Source organism: Vigna umbellata, chromosome 1 (assembly GCF_029865625.1).
Source record: "Vigna umbellata cultivar VRB3 chromosome 1, Vumbellata_1.0, whole genome shotgun sequence".
NCBI lineage: Eukaryota > Viridiplantae > Streptophyta > Magnoliopsida > Fabales > Fabaceae > Vigna > Vigna umbellata.
Window position 1 is genome coordinate 3,390,226 of NC_142165.1, and position 20,750 is coordinate 3,410,975.

The 20,750-nt window shown below is 32.7% G+C and overlaps 1 protein-coding gene across 3 annotated transcripts; it reads left to right on the forward strand.

Annotated features, from left to right (window-relative positions):
- Window positions 1-15,081: 15,081 nt before the first annotated feature.
- LOC124847719 (potassium transporter 1) lies at window positions 15,082-20,395 on the forward strand. Of its 3 annotated transcripts, XM_088091715.1 has the most exons (10): window positions 15,082-15,362; window positions 16,087-16,330; window positions 16,438-16,487; window positions 16,609-16,870; window positions 17,961-18,011; window positions 18,081-18,341; window positions 18,455-18,507; window positions 18,592-18,706; window positions 18,790-19,044; window positions 19,127-20,395. In XM_088091715.1, the coding sequence occupies exons 1-10, from the start codon at window positions 15,318-15,320 to the stop codon at window positions 20,131-20,133; spliced, it is 2,343 nt and encodes a 780-aa protein (XP_087947841.1). In that variant the 5' UTR covers window positions 15,082-15,317; the 3' UTR covers window positions 20,134-20,395. The 3 variants fall into 3 exon arrangements, with proteins under 3 accessions (XP_087947841.1, XP_087947838.1, XP_047181225.1); XM_047325269.2 differs by lacking the exon at window positions 16,438-16,487 and having other exon boundaries at window positions 15,084-15,362; window positions 16,625-16,870; XM_088091712.1 differs by lacking the exon at window positions 16,438-16,487 and having other exon boundaries at window positions 15,083-15,362; window positions 16,625-16,870; window positions 17,961-18,341.
- Window positions 20,396-20,750: the final 355 nt, after the last annotated feature.

Below are 20,750 nucleotides of genomic sequence, written 5' to 3' on the forward strand. Positions count from 1 at the left end.
GTGAAAATTATTGTAAGATTTGATTGATGTGACAGATTAAAAAAATTTACTTTCAAATTCACTCTCAGATAACTCCAAATCTACTTAAATAAATCAAAAAAAATTATATTTAAATCCTTTAAAATCTTCAGTTACTCTTACTCAAATTTATTCGTGTAAACAAAGCTAAAGAAAGTTTACGCATTACACATTGAAAACAACACTTTGTTAATTTTTTAAATCAAATCACACAATGATAGAAAATTGTGAGTTGTCCCTTTTATACAAGTTACGTGCTTAGTTGCTTTTTGTTGCTATTGGCTATATTGTTTTGTTTATCCACCACTCCTTTGATCTGAATCATTAATGGGAGGTGATAGATAAAGTATGTAATCACCCTATTTGATTTGATTGGATTGATGGGAGGACATGGATGAATGACAAATAAAATGAGTTAAGTTTACAAGATTTAAAAGATAATAATTAAGGAAAGGTGTATTATTATTCATTATTTTAGACATTTTGATTTTAGAAAATTTGAAAGGCACCTTAATAAGCTTTCTTAATGAACTTTAAATGTGACGTTGATATCTAGAAAGAAAAATGATCGAACATTAGTGGTGTTCAGAAGGTAATACTTTCATGTTTTTCTACATTTTTATTTATGGTAAGCGACAAAAATTTATTTTTTCATAAAAATATAAGAAGTTATGTTATTTAACTAATAATTGACCTTCACCTGTTTCTAAGTTGAATTTTTAAATTTTCAAAATATTAAACATTTTCAAAATAACTTAAATATTTTATTCATAGTAGGTTTAATATTATTTTTTTCCTCATAGTAATTATTTAATTTTATTTATTATTAACTCAATTTATGATTCTTTATGTTGTGTTCGTTTGAGCGGAAATTATTGTTCAGAGGTGTTTGAGAGTGATGAAATGAGATTTTTATGTGTTCGTTTGAGAAGAAAAGAAAGGAATGATGAAGACGGATTTGCGGGATGCTTTTTGATCACCCTCAAAAGTAGAGAGATCCGGAGGGATTTATAGTAAAAAGTCTTATTTGTCCTCAACCTATTATATAATTTCTAACCTTCCTGAGCTAAGTTTGAGACCGTATCGTTCTCTAGCAATTTTGTATTTGTGCTTGAGTTGCAGGGTTATAGATGAGGACAAAAACAACCTTGTGTATGGTAGATGAAGTTGATGACATGAAGAACAAAGTGGTTGAAGATGAATACGCATGTTTGAAGCTGAAAAAGATGAAAAACAGTGCTTGAAATGAAATTAGAGGGAGGCGTATTCAATTCCATTCCAGCGGTATTCGGTTCCATGCATGCCAATGATTTACATAGAGCCTGTATTCGGTTACAATTAAGTTTTATTCAATTCCCTATTATGCAAAACCACTCGTATTCGGTTCCCAACAACGCTGTATTCGGTTCCACGACAACCACACTCGTTATTCCTGGAACCTCGTGGTCGACCTCTTGGGCAAGAATCGCTTCTTCTACGCGATGTGGGTATGAGCAGGTGCGCATGAGCAAGGCACAACTGCTGTAACAGTGCAGAACTTGGATGTGTGTTAATGGAGGGCAGAGGCATTCGATGCTGCTACATGGCGTTGGGACGAAATGAAAGAGGACGTTAGGGGACGTGGTGATGATGAGGCAGTGTTTCTTTGCACTAGCGGGGACTTGATCTCGCTTCATGACAACCAGTGGCAGAAGATATCGACGATGTCGAGGGAGATATGCAACGTGAAGCCCACGTGGCTTTTGGTTTCGATTTTGAGAGTTGCAATGGGAGGAAAATGGATTTCCCAGAAGGATTCATAGGCCATATCCAAACCAATTGCGTTTTGAAGATTTATGATTTTCTCTTTTCTATTTTTCCATATAAAAGTTATACAAATTAAGAATTTACAACCTAAACCAATACGAGTTGAAAAAAAATCCCTTTGTTCATTCTATTAGGTTTTGTCAAAAGATACATGTAACGTGTTTGTTTTAATGTATTTCATTTCTAATCATTTCAATTTTCAATATAATAAACATTTTTCGACTAATTGTTTTAGAGGTTGAACATTGTAAAAGTTAGAAGAAATTATATTAAAAAAAATTATTTTCAAAAAGATTAATTCAATTTACTAAATTATAATTTTTTTTAACATTTTATAAATGATTTTTAATAATAATTTTAATTTTTTTCTCTTTATAAATTGTTGAACTCGCTTTTAGTCGCATCAAAGCCAACAAACTCAGTTTCCCCACTAATGTAGTAGAGGGATAACCAAGGATCAATCCAAGGACTCAACTATGATTAAGCTTCAGAGTGTAAAGTTAATTCTTGTAATTATTTACTACTTAACTAAAAAAACAGGGTGGGGAAATAGAAAATGAAACAATGAAATTAAAAATAATAAGAAAATTTGTTTAAGGAAAGAAATAATATGAACTAAAAGGAAAAATAAAAGAAAATGGAACTCTAAATTACCTAAAACAGAAACAACAACATCTAAGCTAATATGAAAATTTAACTGCAACTAAAATGATCTAAACTAATGAGCATTGCTACTGTCTAATAACAAAACCTCAAGATTATCACTACAATATGTAAATGATGAAAGAAAAAAAACAAGAAAATAAAATCACAATCAAAACTAAGACTATTTTAACATCAAGTCAACAGAAATACTAAAGATAAAGAAGCAAACTAAGGATATTAGACAGAAAGCAAACAACAGAGGCAAATGTGCAATAGATTGAATGAAAGAGTATCAATTACTCTTCAGAAAGACATTCTGAGAAATTTAAGCCCTCCTTGGGTGCTTTTTTTAATTCATATTTCAGAACTTAAAATGGAAATTCTCACTCAATTATTCAACCAATGCATATTTTCACAAGAACAGGAATACAACACTGAAATTGAAATCACACATACTGAAAAATAGAAAGAAAAGAATAGAAACATAAATTTGAATGAGTCTTTATGCATTCGACTCATCTCTGACTCGAGAAGACATCTCGATAAAGAATGCTCACTACAAAGTCATTCAATTCCAAAAGGAATTGCAAAGATGCAGAGAATCAGAGTCCAATTCATTTTCTCAAAACATAATAATGGCAAACATCAAAAACACAGAGCAATTTCAACACAACAAACAAGAGTAAAAGGAACCACGAAATCAAATTTTATTAATATGAAAAAGGAAAATTACAAACATTATACCAGAGATCACCGAATGAGGAGCTCACGGATTGTCACGGTTCCATGAATCTCATCAGCGAAATCCAGAATCAAGAACAATATCTCTACTCTAAGAAAAGCGTAAAAACCCTAATCTACAGAGAGTCTGGAAGTGTATATCAAAAGTGTATGAAGAAGTGTTCTCCAGATATCCATTTACATGCAAAAAACCCCTTTATATAGGGTTGAAAACTAAAAAGAAAATAAACGGGAGAAGGGAACCTTGCTTCACTTGGACGCTTCGCTTCACCTCATCGGACAGTCATCTTTCTTTTGCTTTGAGCTCGCGTTTCCAGCCATTCGATCCTTTCCAACGGGTAGCTCCAGTCAGCTTTCCTTCTCCACAGTCAGCTTCTTTGTAGAGTATGGTCGTGACTTCATCTTCTCTCTTTCTCGCATTCTCTCCAAGCCCTAGCTCATGGGTGTTTGTTTCTTCAAATGCTCCAGCTTGTTTTTCCCATTTTCCAAATGAAGCACGAGTGCGAGTTAACCCTAGGAAGCTGCTGCCAAGACGCATCAAGACGGCGTCGTTCCACTTAAGCTGCAGCTAGTCCTCTTCAACCCAATCCTACCAGTAGCCACTTTCAAATTGAATCATCCAAGCATTGTCGTGGCCCAATTGCTTTTCAATAAATCTGCCAGCCTTCAAAACGCACAACATCAATTATCAAAATGTTGCAGCCTCACAAGCGGCCTAGTGCTATTTGAGAGGCTCAATCAGCTCCAATCAGTCCAAGGCTGAAGCCCAATTTCAAATGACCAGCCCACTCTACATAAAAGAAAAAAAAACAATACCAAATTAAAGAAAAGAAAAAGAAATCTAACAATTAAAAAGAAAGATTTTTATTAAAGATTTTCTAAAAAATTATTATTTTCCTACTAATTAACAAAAACTAAAAATTACATCTAAAAACCTATTTTTAACTAGAATTTTATAAAACTAAAGAATTAAGAGAAAAACATAAAACTAGCCTAATTTTAAGAAATTAAAAACTAAAGAAATCTAAAAAATGATTTTTAACAAAGAAAAATATGTAAATCTAGAGTATTATCATAAATATTTTTACAATTAAATATAACATCAACAATTATCATTTTATACTACTTTTATAACTAGGGACATTTTGGTAATCTTTAATTTACATCAATTAAACAAATTTTTAAATGTGTCACATCAATCAAATCCTACACTAATTCTCACAAACTATACTTCCAAATCCACTCTCAATTACCTCCAAATTCACTCAAACAAACAACAAAAAAATTACCCTCAAATTCCCTCAAATCCATTCAATCACTCCTCCTCAAATCATCTCCCACAAATCATCTCATGTGAACAAAGCCTTAGGCTGTGTTCGCATGAACGAAATTTACTGTTCATGCGAATTACAGAGCGATGAATTAAGCATCCCGTGGTGTTCGTTTGAGATGATTAGCGAGGATTTGCGCGGACGAATTTGCAGGATACATCCCTTTTTCATCACCCGCGAAAGTGAGAAGATTTGCGCTGATTTTGACTCAAATGTCCAGTGTGCCCTTAACTTTATATTAAATTCCAATCTAAATCCTATGGAAATGAAAAGCAGTGCACCACATAATCGATTATGGTTAAGGGTAACCGATTACATGTATCAAACAAATCCAATACAGTGAAGTATTTACTTTTGCACTGTGCATGCACGAGAAAGCAAGTTGGCGTGGGGGCGTTGTAAGATCCTTGAAAATATTTGTAAGTTAGATACTAGATAAAAAAAAAATTAAAAAAAAAAAATAGTGAATAGTAAATTGTGAATAGTAAATAGTAAAAAGTGAATAGTAAAAAAAAAAATAAAATTATTTTTGGAAAGGATAAGTGTTACACGTAGCTTTGAGATCAGAATTCACCAATTTGCAAATAAAAAATTATTTTTGTAATAGTAAAATGAATAAAAAAATGAATAGTACAAATGAATAGTAAAAATGAATAGTACAAATGAATAGTAAATTTTTTTACTATAAATAGCCAAGGGGGGAGGCTGAAAATTTACACTAAAGAACTTAGAAAAATGTTGAGAGAAGAGAGTTGGAAGAATTTCTAACTGCAAAGGGGATATTCTGGAAGTTTTCAGAGAGCGAGGAGATTAAGTCTGTAATAGAGGTAAGGGAAGCCACTCTTATACTTTGCTTTTCTCTAATCCTAAATCTTGAATATGTAGTATTTTGTTGCTGTATGGTCTTGAATTTTGAATGAGAACATTTATTTGTTTCTTTTGTATTTTTGGAAGGACGAGAAGTTGTCTAACCGGCTATGCCAGATTCAACTTCTTGTTTCCCCAAAACTTTGGTTGTTTCTTATATCTTTATATTGTATTTTTGGAAGGACGAGAAGTTGTCTAACCGGCTCTGCCAGATTCAACTTCTTGTTTCCCCAAAGCTTTTGTTGTTTTTTTTTTATATCTTTATATTGTATTTTTGGAAGGATGTGAAGTTGTCTAACCGGCTCTGCCAGATTCAACTTCTTGTTTCCCCAGAAATTTTATTGTTTTATCTATTCTTTTTATTTCATCTTTGTGGAAGGATGAGAAGTTGTCTAACCGGCTCTGCCAGATTCAACTTCTTGTTTCCCCTGAATTTTTATATTAATATTATTTTGATGGTAAGGGCAACTAATTATTTTTGTATGAATTTATAAATATACGAATGTTGAACTGGTGTTCTCTTGCGAAACTGTTTTATGACTTTTATTATATTGGGTGTTATAACTGAAACTGTTAAATTGTACATGTTCTGATGTGATGAATTTATTGAATGAGTTTGTTGGCTGAAATTGATCTTGTTAGAAGGTCTGGAGTAAGGGTTCTGTAATAGCTTATATATGAGTATTAAATAGATATACAGATACTGTTTGAGGTTGTTGTGAGAGGAAGTAAAAATATTAAAATTAGGCATTTTAGATTTAGAGCATAAGACAACAAGGTAGATAAATTAAATAAATAAATTGATTAATTATTGAGGGCCTCCCTTTGTTGGTAGGATAGAGGAACCTTAAAAACCTGAGTTGGCACATCCCTGATCATAGAGCAGCCCTGGTCTGGTCCAGTCAGTTGTGACTAGTCATATGTGCTGGCGTCGAAGGTGAGTTTGATGCGTTCAGACATCTGGGTCCTCTCCGGTGACCAATTGGGGTAAAGAAAAATCTCTACTAGGATGAAAATAAAATAAAACAAGTTGATTGTAGATGCATAATATTATCATGGTAAAAATTTCATATATATTTTATTTATCATTACATTGAGCCCAGACTTTAATATGTAGTTCCTACGATATGTTGATATATTTTGGTTGATCCATGATCTTTGTTTGGTGAAAATATGTTGAGTTATACTCGTTATGGGCAAAATGAGTTTATAATATGAAGCATGATATATGGCAATATGTTTAATTTATTGATACCAAAACGGGTTATTATGAATTCATGATTAAAGAATGAACATGATTGAGTTAGGTGGATAAGAGGGTATGAATTGTTGGTTTTATGAAATGTTGGAGTGGATATGAGAAATCATTACTTATGAAATGATGTTTACTACCGGGAGTAGTATGTTCGAGTTATACCATGAGAGTTTGGTATGAGCAATGTAACACCTGAGGTTTATGAAAGCAGGCAGAAAGTGGTCTGACCATAAGGCTTTGACATAAACATATGATTCGTAAGTTATATAGAAGCAGGCAGAGAGGGGTCTGACCATAAGGCTTCAGAAAGTAAGACATAGTATATAAGTGAGGCTTAAGGAAGCAGGCAGAGAGCGGTCTGACCATAAGGCTTCATGAGTAAGCATGGTACACTTGTAAGATTTATGGAAATGGAAAAGATGATTTTGATAATGATGAATTAATGACATCGGAATAATGATATTTTATCAATTGCAGAAATACATGATTATAATATTTTTATTACAAGTTTAATGATTTTATGATATGGTTGGCTTACCCTTATTTGTTTGTACTATGATCATATAACTCATGTTATATGTGATTAGATAATGTTGCAGATGCGGTTGAAAAAGCTTAGAGATGAGAGAGATGCGGGGAAAAACTTTCAGGGATTTTTGTAAAAAGAATAAATTTGTATTGGGAAGATTATGTTGTGTAAAACTTATAAGTTGAAATTTCAATGGTGAAGACTATATTGTTTAAAGTTTGTAAGTTTGGTACTGTACTTTGGAGTAATTGAAATAAAGTTTGATTGTTTATATGAGATATCAAATTAATTTAGTCTCTACTATTAGTAATACCCTTTAAAATATTAGGGTGTTACAGGCGTGGCCCTGAAATATTCCTGAGCTACTCCTAATAGCTGATAAGCTTCAAACAGCCATTGAACAGGAAAGATTCCTGCATCCACACAGTTATAGTGCAGAAGTGCATTGACCCGTTGGTGAGAATTCAAACGTGGTTGGTTGTTGGTAGCTCATGTTATTTATTGAGTGGTAACAAGCTTAATAAATTGGTTGCCAATGTTGTAAGCTCAGACAAGAGAAGAAGGTTTTCCTGAGAGGAAGAACAGCAAGTGCATAGGTCAGTAACATACCATGCTGGTTTATCATAGGGTTTAAGTTTGTTTTGATTTGCAGGTTGTATAAGGGGAGGAAGAAGCACGATCTGCGTGTTGGTGGAATGCAAGAGGTGGTTGTTGAAGATGAAGAAAGTCCAAGGGCGTGTTGGAGAAGATGGTGAACAGTGCACCAGATCCGCGTAACCGGTTACAGGCTGGGTGTTGCGGTTACAGAGAACTGAAGAAATGCATGCATTTCTGTAATCGGTTACGTGAAGTGGTAACCGATTACAGAGCTTCCCTGGTGGCTGTTTCCTTACTGCTGCCTGGTGCACGTTGAGGGGCTTCAAGAGGTGGGTGTTGAGGGGCTTCAAGAGCTGGGTGCAGAGAGGTGGTTGTGCATGTTGAGGGGCTTCAAGAGCTGGGTGTTGAGGGGCTTCAAGAGGTGGTTGTGCACGTTGAGGGGCTTGAAGAGCTGGGTGTTGAGGGGCTTCAAGAGCTGGGTGCAGAGAGGTGGTTGTGGATGGGTGATGATTCGGAACATGCATGTTACAATGTTCTCAGGCAGTCTGCATCATGAAAGGGTTGAGGGGACATATGGTTATATGTTAACCAGTTTCCAGAAAGAAGAAAGTAAAGGTAAAGTGGTGTATGTTGGTCAGTGGAGGGCACCGGAGCTGCTGTAATGGATGGAAGAGTGTTGGTGGTTGTTGCGCGAAGTGGGAGAGAGATGTTGGTGCATGGTGGATTTCAGTGGTTAAGAAGAGTTATGTTGTAATGGTTGTTATTGATTGGCATTGCAGGGAGTTATGGAGGAGGTGAGGGTGGCGGAGACCATGTGACAGATAAGAAGGTGGAGAGGGAAGATAGAGTTCTATTGAAACAATGATGGAGAAGCAACCATATGTACTGATTATATGAGGAGTGGATTGTAGTGGGTGATCTATCATGGTCTGACAGTGGGTTTGTGATGCAGGTGTTCACTAGGAATTGCGGTGTTTATCGTGGTGGAGCAAGAAGCGTGAAGGTGGTGGAGATTTGGTAGTCCAAAGGTACCAAATCTGGTGGAGGTGAAGGAAGAACATCGTTTTCTATTGCATGAAATAATGAAATTAATTGTTGTTTTGGTTTTGTTTGTTAAAAATGAAAGCAAAGTATCATGAGTTGGATTGGAGAAGTATGAGTTATTGACCCCTTTTTTTTTTGCTTGGTTTCGTAGGAAAGAGGTCCCTGTGTGGTTGCTTAGTTGTTGGTGAAAGCATCTTCAAGTGTGCATATAGGTGTTTAACGTGTTGAAGAGGTAAGTATTTTACATTATATGAAATGAATTGCGGTTTTGGTTTTCTTTGTTAAAAATCAAAGCAAAGTGTAATGAGTTGGATTGGAGAAGTATGAGTTATTGACCCAATTTTTTTTCACTTGCTTTCATAGGAAAGAGGTTCCTGTGTGGTTGATTAGTTGTTGGTGAAAGCATCTTCAAGTGTGCATATACGTGTTGAAGAGGTAAGTATTTTACATTATTGCCGTATAATATAATTATTTGAATGATTTATTGAGTTATGGACATGGCATTAGCTACTATGGTTATACCAAATTTGGAGGGTGGTCAAGGTGTTTTAACCGTTGGTTGTTTGAATATCAATGATCGGCTTCTCCATTATATTATTGTGCATATGTTGACTCCACGACCAGGGAATTTTTCCAGGTTATTGCACGAAGATATTTTTATGATATGGGTGCTGAAAAATAATATACCTATCAATTGGCCTCATCACATCATGCAGCATATGCTTAAATGCAAGGTCAGTGACACAGCCCTCCCATACGGTGTCCTTATCACACACATCATGCAATATTGTGGAGTTGACGTCTTAGCCGATGCCAGCACTCAAATAGGGTCCCGACATCACTTTTCTATCAATTCTTTGAAGAGGATGAAAATTGTATATGTCAACGGTGCTTGGCAACACGATCTGGATGATGATGAAGAAGAAGACCAACCACACCCTCATCAAAACCCTGTGCAGCCTCCTCCACCTCTATCAAATGCTAACATGATAACTCAAATGTGGGAAGGAGTACAAGACTTGAGACATAGGATGCAGGGTATGGAACAAATGCAGGTGCGGGTACAACGTATTGAAGATAACTTGACAAACCTTTCCCTAGACATGAACCGCCAATTTTCTAACCTGAATCAAAATGTGAGCTCGATTCTTCACCATTTAGATGATTAAGTTCATTTTATTTCCGATAATATATTTCATGACTTCAATGTTTTTATTTTCGTTTGTATGTGATTTTGAAATCTTAAATTATGTTACAATTTCCCTAAACATTTTAAAATATATTAATTTTACTACATTATAAATTTTATAATTTTTAAACAATATTTTTAACAATTATTCATAATTTTTTTTCTCTTTATAAACATTTTTACAATTAAATATAACATTAAAAACTCACATTTTATAATACTTTTATAAGTAAGGGCAATTTGGTAATCTATATTTTCTACCAATTAAACTAATTTTTAAAATCTATCACATCAATCAAATCCTACACTAATTCTCATAAACTTTCCTTCTAAATCCACTCTCAATTAACCTCAAATCCACTCAAAAAAACAACAAAAAAATTACCTTCAAATCCACTCAAATCCACTCAAATCATCTCTCCCAAATCATCTCCCTCAAATACCTTCAAAAGAACACACCCTTAGATATGCTAAATATGACTTCTATTAATACAATAACCTATATTTTATATTTTTATTATTTAATCTAAAAGTGAATTGAGAAGAATGAAGCACTAATTTAACTCAAATACTAATAATACATGACTATATTAAGTCTAAAATAAAAATGCTATTACAAACAGAGAAAAAAAAATACTATTAAATCTGGATAATATGAATAAAATTACAGTCAATGATAATTAACCCTTAAACTAACGATATTGTTATATGCCAAAAAAAACCCCTAGAGTAACTCTCACTCCATTGTATTATTAGAAATAACATCCCAAAATGCAATTCTTCTAACTCCAAACATAGCACCATCAAGGACAACTACATCAACGAGAGATCAAAGCCAATTTCAAACTTTTCTAATTACATCTTGCCAAATAAAAAAAAATAATGGTTAAAATTTAATTTAAAAGGACATCCATTAATATTTCAACTTATATAGTTAAATAAGTTCATATCTTGAAATGATTACTTCGAAGAAAATGTAAATATTTCATAATTTTTTTCATCGATAGTCGTATTATACTTAGTACAAATAATCTAATTTGGTTTGAAGGAAAAAAAAAAATCAAAACTAAAACCACACAAACTTCCTAAAAAAGTATATAAATCATTTTAAAGTAGCAACCTCCTAGTTCCATGTATAGCATTACGTGATCCTCAATGTTATTATGTTATTTCCAACAACATATGATGGAGTTCGAAGAAAGAGTAAAAAGAAGATTGGTTTATATAGTGGTTTATTTATATGGGTGTTATGTTTATAGTTAGTGAGAGAATAAAGTAAGATTGGTTGGATGAAAGAAAGCATTGGATAAGGTTGAAGGGTTCGTCAACTTCATTCGTGCGCCATCTTTGATAGGGTTATTGTGTGAGATTTGAAGGTGAGTGATGAAAGTGGGGACCACGCATTAATATTTGATATAGAAAGCACACCAAACACTTCCAGAACTTCCATTCTCAATTTCCTCTTCCATCTTTTCCTACATGCAATGTATCAGCAATTATATGTAATTCATCTGCAGTTACACTTTTATTTATCATCATCATTTCAATGTAAAAGTAAAAGTTCTCAATTATTAGCTTCGGAATTATTGGAAAGCCTATTTTTTTATTGTTGAGAACAATCAATTATTAAAAAGATTGGTATTACTTTAAGTTTGGAGGAACTGAAATTATATTTTCACATATCTACTAACCACTTGGAAACTTCTTTTTAGAAGTAATATGGTTATTAGAGGTGAATTTTTATATTTGTAAATAACAAGAAAAAATTAAATAAAAAAAATTGACTTAAAAAATTTATTGGGTGTTAAAATATCATAGTGTTGGAGAAAATAAGTTTTTCTGGAGTAAAACAGTGTTTACTTATTATACTATATATGCTTATAAATAATTTGTTTTATTAATTAACTAGTAGCAAAAATTTATTAAGCTATAAAATATTTCATTAAAAATAACTATAAAATAAATAATTTGTATGAATTTTCTATTGTACAGTTAATTTTTTTTTATAATTAACTATTAGAATTTCAAAATGTAGTTTGAAAAATAATTTTTTATTATGAATGATTATTTTAACTTAAAAGGATGGTTATTAAAGGATAGAACTAAAAGAGGAAATGTGGACATTAAAAAGATGAAATCCTCTTTCTATAATAGTACAAGTATAGATACGTTAACATTAATATTACTTAAACACTTTTGATATTGATAATTTTTTAATTAGAACAAAAGTATTTATAAATTAAATTATTAAAGGTTACATGATTTATTACAACAGCATCGACTTTATAGTTCCTTTTTATTTCTGAAGTTTATTCGAATTTGTATCTTTTTTCTAGTATATGTTTGTTATTTTACTTTTTACTTGTTCTCTAATTTTCTTTTGTCAAAAAATTCATTTTCTTATATGAAATATTTTTAATATTTTTTCTTTTGATTCTTTAATTTTTAATAAATATTTTTCGTTGGACGATACGTGCCCAAGTTGACATAGCTAGTAACAATAAAGATCAAATACAAAGTAATTTTGTTTAGAGTTAAAAGAAAAAAAAAGTGATTAAAATTGTAAAAAGGAAAAAAAATTAAACATATATTTTAGGAATGAAAACATGTATTTTTTAAGTTTTTTTTTAATAAAATATTTTACTTATGAGTTCTTTACTTATTTCCAAAAGGATAGGACAGTGAATGATGAAATCATTTTTATTACAATATTTGGTTATGTGATGCTGAAATCCAATAATTAGTTGATATAGTAAAATAATAGTAAAAGTTTCGTTGTCTTCAATTATGTAGCCAATAAATAAGTTGTTCTTGCCCCCAAGATTCCAAAATATGTTGACTTGTTACAATCAATCACTTGTGAAAGGTCACTTACCCTATTGTTGGTGAATGATAAAATCAATGGATACATGAAATTTCAATTCTCTTTTCATTTCCTCTAGCACACATTTAGATGCTCACAACAACAAAAGAAAGGGAGAGAATACAAATTATAGCATATAATAATTTTTTTGGCCCATAATTGATAGAGGTTATGTTTCAGCCATTAATACCTCTCTCCACAACAAAGAAAAGAAACAGCCAAATTATTATTGTTATTATTATCAAATATTACAAACTATGGAAATGAATTTTGGATCACCTAACATTCAATTGCATGTGCAGTCAGAGAAATGTATGTACATGGGGTGATTCTATACTTCTTGAAAATTATAAGGTCCACACATTTTTTTCCAATACATGTATGGTGGTTATTTTTTTATAACTGTGTTTCAAAAAATCTTTAAATGTTTTCGTTGGAGATCCCGATCAAATATAAGATGATTATATAGTATATAAGTAATAATAAATTTCGAATCGATTTTGCAAAATTTGAAAATTAAATTAAATTTAAAATCTATTTTTTTAAATGATATTAGATTCATTTCAAGTTTATTATAATAATATTTATTGTTGGTTGGATTTATCGTTATATTTTTTTTTATATTATTAATTAATATTTGAGACGTAAATATTTCAACCTAAAGAAAGCCTAAAAAGATCCTATTAAATTAAAAATAAAATAATTTCATAATATATAAATGTACAAAATCATGAAATCATTAAATTATAAGCGATGATTTTATAATATAATTGAGTTAGTATTCCGCATCACAAGAGTTTTAAAGATTCCTTTATGATTTTCTTCTACATATTGCTAGCATATTAGTTTCATTAATTCCTTAATTATATATTGTGATTCACAATACCTATAAATATATACATGTTTTGAAGTGTGAATAGAGAAGTAACCTGCATAAATGAGATGATGAAGCACAAAAGGAGAAGTATATACAATTGGAAGATAAAGAAAGTTTTAGAAGTGTTCTTAGGATCTTATGTGGTTCTGTATTTTGGTAGGTTGTAAACATCACAACCTAGGTGCCTAATTCAGGTTGGCCAAAAGTTGTTCTTAACTAGAAATGATAGGGTTTTCTCTAAGTGAACTTCAATTGTGGAAATTTGCAGCCTCAAAAGCTGTGTTTTTGGTGGAAATTTTTTCTCAGTTCTATTATTGGATGTGATCACAAGGTCAATGAAGACCAGACATCTACTTCCATGTTCCTAGTTTATTATCAAGATGCCCCACTTGGAAAATTGAAGTCGGTTCATTTACCCTTCCCATCCCTACCCTAACATATCATAATTATATTTTCATCATTCCCACAAGTTTCATAAAGAAAACACTTCGGTTTAATTTCTCTTCAATGTTCCAAAGTTGGGTTTTGGAGGAAAAGAAAAAGAGTAAAAATGCATTTCTGAAAAAATGGTCCCTCTTTTTCTTTAAAACTCCACTACCAAACATTGACTAAGTAATCTTGCTAGCACAAACAATTGACAAAACCTGGTGATAATAAATTACCTTTGACAATTTCTTACCAATGGACGGTTTCTTCAAATGTTATGTTCTTGAGTTTTCTGTTTTAGTTTCTGTGTAAGAAAAAAAATCCATACAGTGAATATTTCCTCTCAGAAAAGATTATTTACTGTAAGGAATACCCGTGATGTGCAAAGAAAATGTTAGATCGTTGTCTGTTATACATGTCTTTTAAGAATCGTTCCCCAAGTCTATTTTACTGACATTACATAGGCTGGAACTATGCCACTTATATGAAAATCATAGATTACAATTATGAAATGAAAATGGCAGTTACTTGAAACAAGGAAAAAGACATGTACCAAATTAAAAGACCTACAAGTATCTTGTACCAAAAAATACCTATAAGCACCCAACAATAGAGCTAACTATTGAATTTCTGTTCATGGTTTGAAGATGAAGAGAAGAGTTATATTTGTTGGTTAGGATTAGAAATTAATCTCTAGATAGTTACTTCTGTAAGAATGGTCATTTTCTATGTAAATATATAAGACCATAAGTTACTTCAACTTTAACTGAATTCACATACATCTACTTCAATCACTTTTACACAATCACTTAAACTAATGTTCACTTAATGTGAAAATTACCATTCATATTTGTATTTGAACCGAAAATAAGTTGTTTACCATTCATTTTGAGGGGTGTGGGGAAGGTGTTAGGTTGGTTAATAAGTCCAACAAGAGAGAGTAAAAGAGCATTGAATGCATTTTGCAACTTCTTTGGACACACACCACTTGCCTTTCTACTACTTCAGTTCTTCTACTGTTCATTTCCTGCATTCTCCATCTTTTATTTCTATATATTATTCCCTGTCTCATCATAACTGACCTCATCTTTTCTTCTGAGTCATCCTCACTTTTCCTTCTCTTTCAGCCATGAATCCATCTGAAGAATTTGTGGAACATGGAATGTCTCAACAGGTGCTCTTTTCTTAATTCTTGTTCAGTCTATGTACTGAAGGAACTGTCACCCTTTAATACTTTCATGGTCTCTATTAAACTTCTTTAATAACTGATCCATTTGTACATGGTCATTATTCAGTGAATGCTTTCATTTTTCTTTCCTATGTAGTTTAAACTGTTTTTTGAGCTAAATGGGGTTTTGTTACTTTTGTCTGTTGTGTTGAAAGCTAATAAGATGTTACTTGTATTCGTAGTGTTCCCATAAGATATATAAGAGGGACATTGCCATGTTCTGCTTGGGATTTCAAAACCAAAGTGCCCTTTTCTTGATGCCTTCTTTTAATTATTTACTGGTTTTTTTTGCATTGCTGTTAGCCATTTTAAACATTATATTGAATCCTCATCCTGCTATTTGTACTTTATGGTTGAGCTTACAGAGGTTGATGTGATGAGCTGCTTATGTTTTTTCATTTCTTCGATTCTTCACATTTGATTAACGTTGGTGTTTTGAGTTATGGAGAATGTTGGTCATAGCAGGTTTAATTAGGGAGGAATCTCAATTCTAGCATTTCTCTTTTGAAATTCAAAAGATAATAAACTGGATGTTGCTCTGACATATGCTCATGATACTCAGAAGTTTATAGAATGCTTGAATAGAATTTTGTTTACTTTATGATATTGGCTAGCGTTAAAAGTGTGTAGTGTGTATCACTAATTTCTTATGCTTGGCTTCATGTATCAGAATTTAAAGAGAACGTCCTGTGCAACCGTGCTCACTCTGGCTTACCAAAGTCTTGGCATAGTTTATGGTGACCTCAGTACTTCTCCTCTTTATGTTTACAAGACCACATTTTCAGGGAAATTGAAACTCAAAGAAAATGATGAGGAGATTTTTGGTGTGCTTTCGTTTATCATCTGGACATTTACCATCACTGCTCTCTTCAAATATGTTTTCATTGTGATGTCTGCTGATGACAATGGGGAAGGTAAAGTCTTGAATCATGATAACGATTAGCACAATTTATAAATTAGCAGAGTAATATTTCAGGATTGATTAACCTGTGACTTACTACCACTATTTGCTTTACAACAGAATGCAGAAATTTACTGTCATTTCCTACCTTAACATTGTATGTTGAACAGGTAGCTGAATGAGTTATTATTTCCTCTCAATTGTAGGGAGCAAGAAAACCTCTTGCTCCATGAGCATCAAAGAATTTCTCACGTTTCTGAGGATAATTAGTTAAAATGTTTTTAGAATCAGTGGTTCACTTGTGCAGGAGGAACTTTTGCATTATACTCACTTCTCTGCCGGCATGCAAGACTAAGCATTTTACCTAATCAGCAAGCCACGGATGAGAAATTAACTGCTTATACAACCCAAGATTCTGAAGACACGTGGCTTTCTTCTCATTTGAAGTTGTTCATTGAAAAGCACCCAAGGTTCCAAAAAGGACTGTTGATCTTCGTTCTGCTAGGAACGTGTATGACAATTGGTGATGGTGTGATTACACCTGCAATATCAGGTAGTTGATCAAGAGCAGCCCATGAGCTTCTATAAGAACACATGAAGTATGTCATCCATCATTGACTTTGTTATAGTTACATGACTGCATCCCTTATAAATGCTAGCTTTAGGTCATTGCTCATTTCTAAAATTATTATTCCTGTTAGTTTTATCATCACATGTTTCAGAGTAAACATTGTCTTGTTTACAGAAAATGCTACATGAAATTGCATAGAAAGCGTTTGAAAAGTTAAAATTGCATAAGTTCATCTTACTTTATGAGAAAAGTTTGATTCATTTTGTGTTCCTAATTTTTTTTATCATCATCTTATTCACACACATAACTACTGAGAATTTATCCAAATTATCCCTTATTATGGATATGCATCTCAAACATTACTCCACAATAGTTGTGCATTTCATTACGTATAATGTATAATGTAATAAAGTCTAAGTTCATATTGTACAGGAAAGGGAGTACAAATTACTGACATTTTTTGCTTTCTAATTAATAAGTTTCATAGAAAGGGCAAGTGTTATTCTTCTTTCAAGGTAGATTTGTTCTATGACAAATGTGTTGCATATTTCAAATGCACCAGAACATTATATATTTCAAATGGCATTAATCTAGAAAATGATCCTAGTGGAGTGCAATATTTTTGGTGGTCAAATGGGGATTTTGATCATTATATAATAATGAGGAGATAGGATTGTACTGTCAAATTCTTTACGGGGGTGGTTTTACTATTGCACAAATATTGTATTATGGAGGTTTTAAACCTAAGCAGATTTTTTTGAATAAGTGGGAGAATATGATATGCTAAGGGCCTTTGAGTTAGAAGTTTTTAGACTTTGAGAAAAGAAACCTTACAGTACGTTATCACTTAGGAACTTACAATTCTAATGTTTCTTAGTAAAAGAAAATTACATTTACGTTGCATCTCGAAAGTTTTATGTCATATCTTGGATCTTTATTTTTTTTTTTCTTTTAGATTTAGTTACTTATAGTGAGATTATGAGTTGTTGGTTCAGGAGTTTATGTTTGTGCAAACATTTTGATTATTTGTTTCTCCTTTGGATCTATGAACATCCCTTGTGTCTCCTTTCAGTTTTTTCAGCAGTTTCGGGAGTTCAAGTTAAGATCAAAGAACTCCATGACAGTAAGCCAAGCATCTTTCACAACCATTATTTCTATCCACACTTTTTAAAACTCGACATTATTTATGCAGATTATGTTGTCATAATCTCATGTGTCATTTTGGTGGTCCTTTTCTCCATTCAACATCATGGAACACATAGAGTTGCTTTCATGTTTGCCCCAGTAGTAGCTGCATGGCTTTTGTGTATAAGTGGTATTGGTATCTACAACATATTCCACTGGAACCGGCAAATATACCGTGCACTTTCTCCATTCTATATGTTGAAGTTCCTCAAAACCACTGGTCTTGAAGGTTGGATGTCATTAGGTGGAGTTGTGCTTTCAATCACAGGTACGTATATGATATAGTATTTTATATGTTTTTTTCATAAGTATCTATAATATAGTTAATTTTATTAACAGCTAGAGTGTAGTGGGATTAATCTTCCTGTGATACTGTCTCAGGAGTGGAGGCAATGTATGCTGCTTTGGGTCATTTTTCTGCACTCTCAATAAAGGTAAATAGAGATTTGGGAGCATAGATAAATGAATTAACTAAGTTCAAAATGATATATGCTTTAACAGATGCCCTTAAATCTCAGGTAGCTTTCACATGTCTAGTGTATCCCAGCCTGATTTTTGCATACATGGGAGAGGCTGCATTTCTCTCTAAGCATCATCATGCTATTCAGGGCAGCTTCTACAAAGCCATACCAGGCAAGAAATCATTTCAAGAAACAACAAGCTGTCAATGTTATTTATATAGCCTCTAATGTAATTGGGCTACTATTTTTCTGCAGAAACTGTATTTTGGCCAGTTTTCGTAGTTGCCACTTTCGCAGCCATTGTTGGTAGTCAAGCAGTGATTTCTGCCACCTTTTCCATCGTAAGCCAGTGTTGCGCATTGAATTGTTTTCCTCCGGTTAAGATTGTTCATACTTCAAGCAGAATATATGGACAGATTTATGTCCCAGAAGTCAATTGGATACTGATGTGTCTTTGTTTAGCTGTCACAATTGGCCTTAGGGATATAGACATGATGGGTCATGCGTATGGTAAACTTCTTTTCCACTATGTTTTCTTATGGTATTTGAAGTATATGTAATGTAAGTTTTAACCATTTTGCTTGGTCTGCAGGACTGGCTATAACCACTGTAATGTTTGTGACAACATGCTTGATGACACTAGTAATGGTCATTGTTTGGAAACAGGGAATAATAAAAGCCATTATGTTTTTGGTACTGTTTGGATCAATTGAACTGCTTTACATATCAGCTTCTTACTGCAAAATCCCTGAAGGAGGATGGATCCCCCTTGTGCTATCTTTTGCTTTTATGAGTATAATGTTCACTTGGAACTATGGAACAATGAAGAAACATGAATTTGATGTGGAGAACAAGGTTTCAATGAGCAAGATACTGTCCTTGGGACCATGCTTAGGAATGGTCCGTGTCCCAGGAATAGGAATCATTTTCAGTAATCTGGCTTCAGGTGTCCCTGCTATTTTTGGTCACTTCGTCACAAACTTGCCAGCATTCCATCAGGTGTTAGTTTTTGTTTGTGTCAAATCAGTTCAAGTTCCTTGTGTCAATGACAATGAACGGTTGGTGATAAGCAGGATTGGCCCAAAGGAGTACCGAATGTTTTGTTGCATTGTCAGGTATGGTTACAAGGATCTGCAACAAGAGAACTACAATTTTGAGAATAAATTGGTAAGTGCAATAATCCAATTTGTAGAAATAGAGGAAAGTGATCCTGCACCAACCCCGGAAGAATTGTGTATGGATGGTGGAAACTTCATGGAACACCTTGCCGTTTCACCATACACTTTGAATAATTCCTGTTACATAGAGAAAAGTTTCCCATTTTCATGTGTTTTACGAGTGAAGAAGAATGAAAATGATCATCTTCAAGAGTCTCCCTATAAAGATGAATCTATGCAGATTTTAAGAGCCAAGGAGTCTGGTGTTACCTATATACTAGGTCATTCCTATGCAGAGGCAAAGAAATCATCCTCTATTCTAAAGAAATTTGCCATAGATGTTGTTTATGCTTTTCTAAGCAAAAATTGCAGAGACCCTGATGTTTACTTGAACGTAGCACATACTTCTCTGCTAGAAGTTGGTATGGTTTACCATGTCTAACTCTAACAATTTCACTAAGGTATTTGCATAGAAGAACGTAGTCATTTTGTAAATGTTGTTGGTTAAGAAAACATTGACATTGACTTCTGCAAAGAAGTTATCAAGATCAATCAGTTGTAGATTTTACACCATTGAGCTCTAGGTGTTCATGATTCTGTATCTAAGAAACCAATTTAAAAATTTGTTTCATTCAAGGAAAGTAGAATACACACAGGTACATACTTATGTAATACTAATAATATTACTCTACATTCTTGAGGCATGTTCTGTATAGCCCCCAAAAAATACACACTGTATCGGCTTGTATAATTCCTCTAGTTTTCTCTTTATCAGCACAGTTGACACTTCCAACTATCAAAATCCAACTCTAATATTATAATTCTTTTTTTTTCTAAAATACTTTTTCGTGCTTTATCTTATTAGTAAAATTCATTATAATAGCTTATCTATTATTTATTTATTTTTTTGTTTACTTTAGTCCTTTATTTAAATGTCAACCAATTCGGTTAGTTTAAGGTTAACATGATTTATGACATAAAAGACTAAAGTGAAAATGTATAAAGAAAATTATTCAAAATAAAATTTGTTAAAGTATATATTAAAACAAATTGGGTGTT

Excerpts from the sequence above, each read along its gene's own strand:
- LOC124847719 (XM_088091712.1), top strand. The coding sequence starts at position 15,318 with ATGAATCCATCTGAAGAATTTGTGGAACATGGAATGTCTCAACAG. Across the intron at positions 16,871-17,960 it reads GATTACACCTGCAATATCAG|TTTTTTCAGCAGTTTCGGGA; the intron begins GTAGTTGATCAA and ends GTCTCCTTTCAG. Across the intron at positions 18,707-18,789 it reads CTTCTACAAAGCCATACCAG|AAACTGTATTTTGGCCAGTT; the intron begins GCAAGAAATCAT and ends ATTTTTCTGCAG.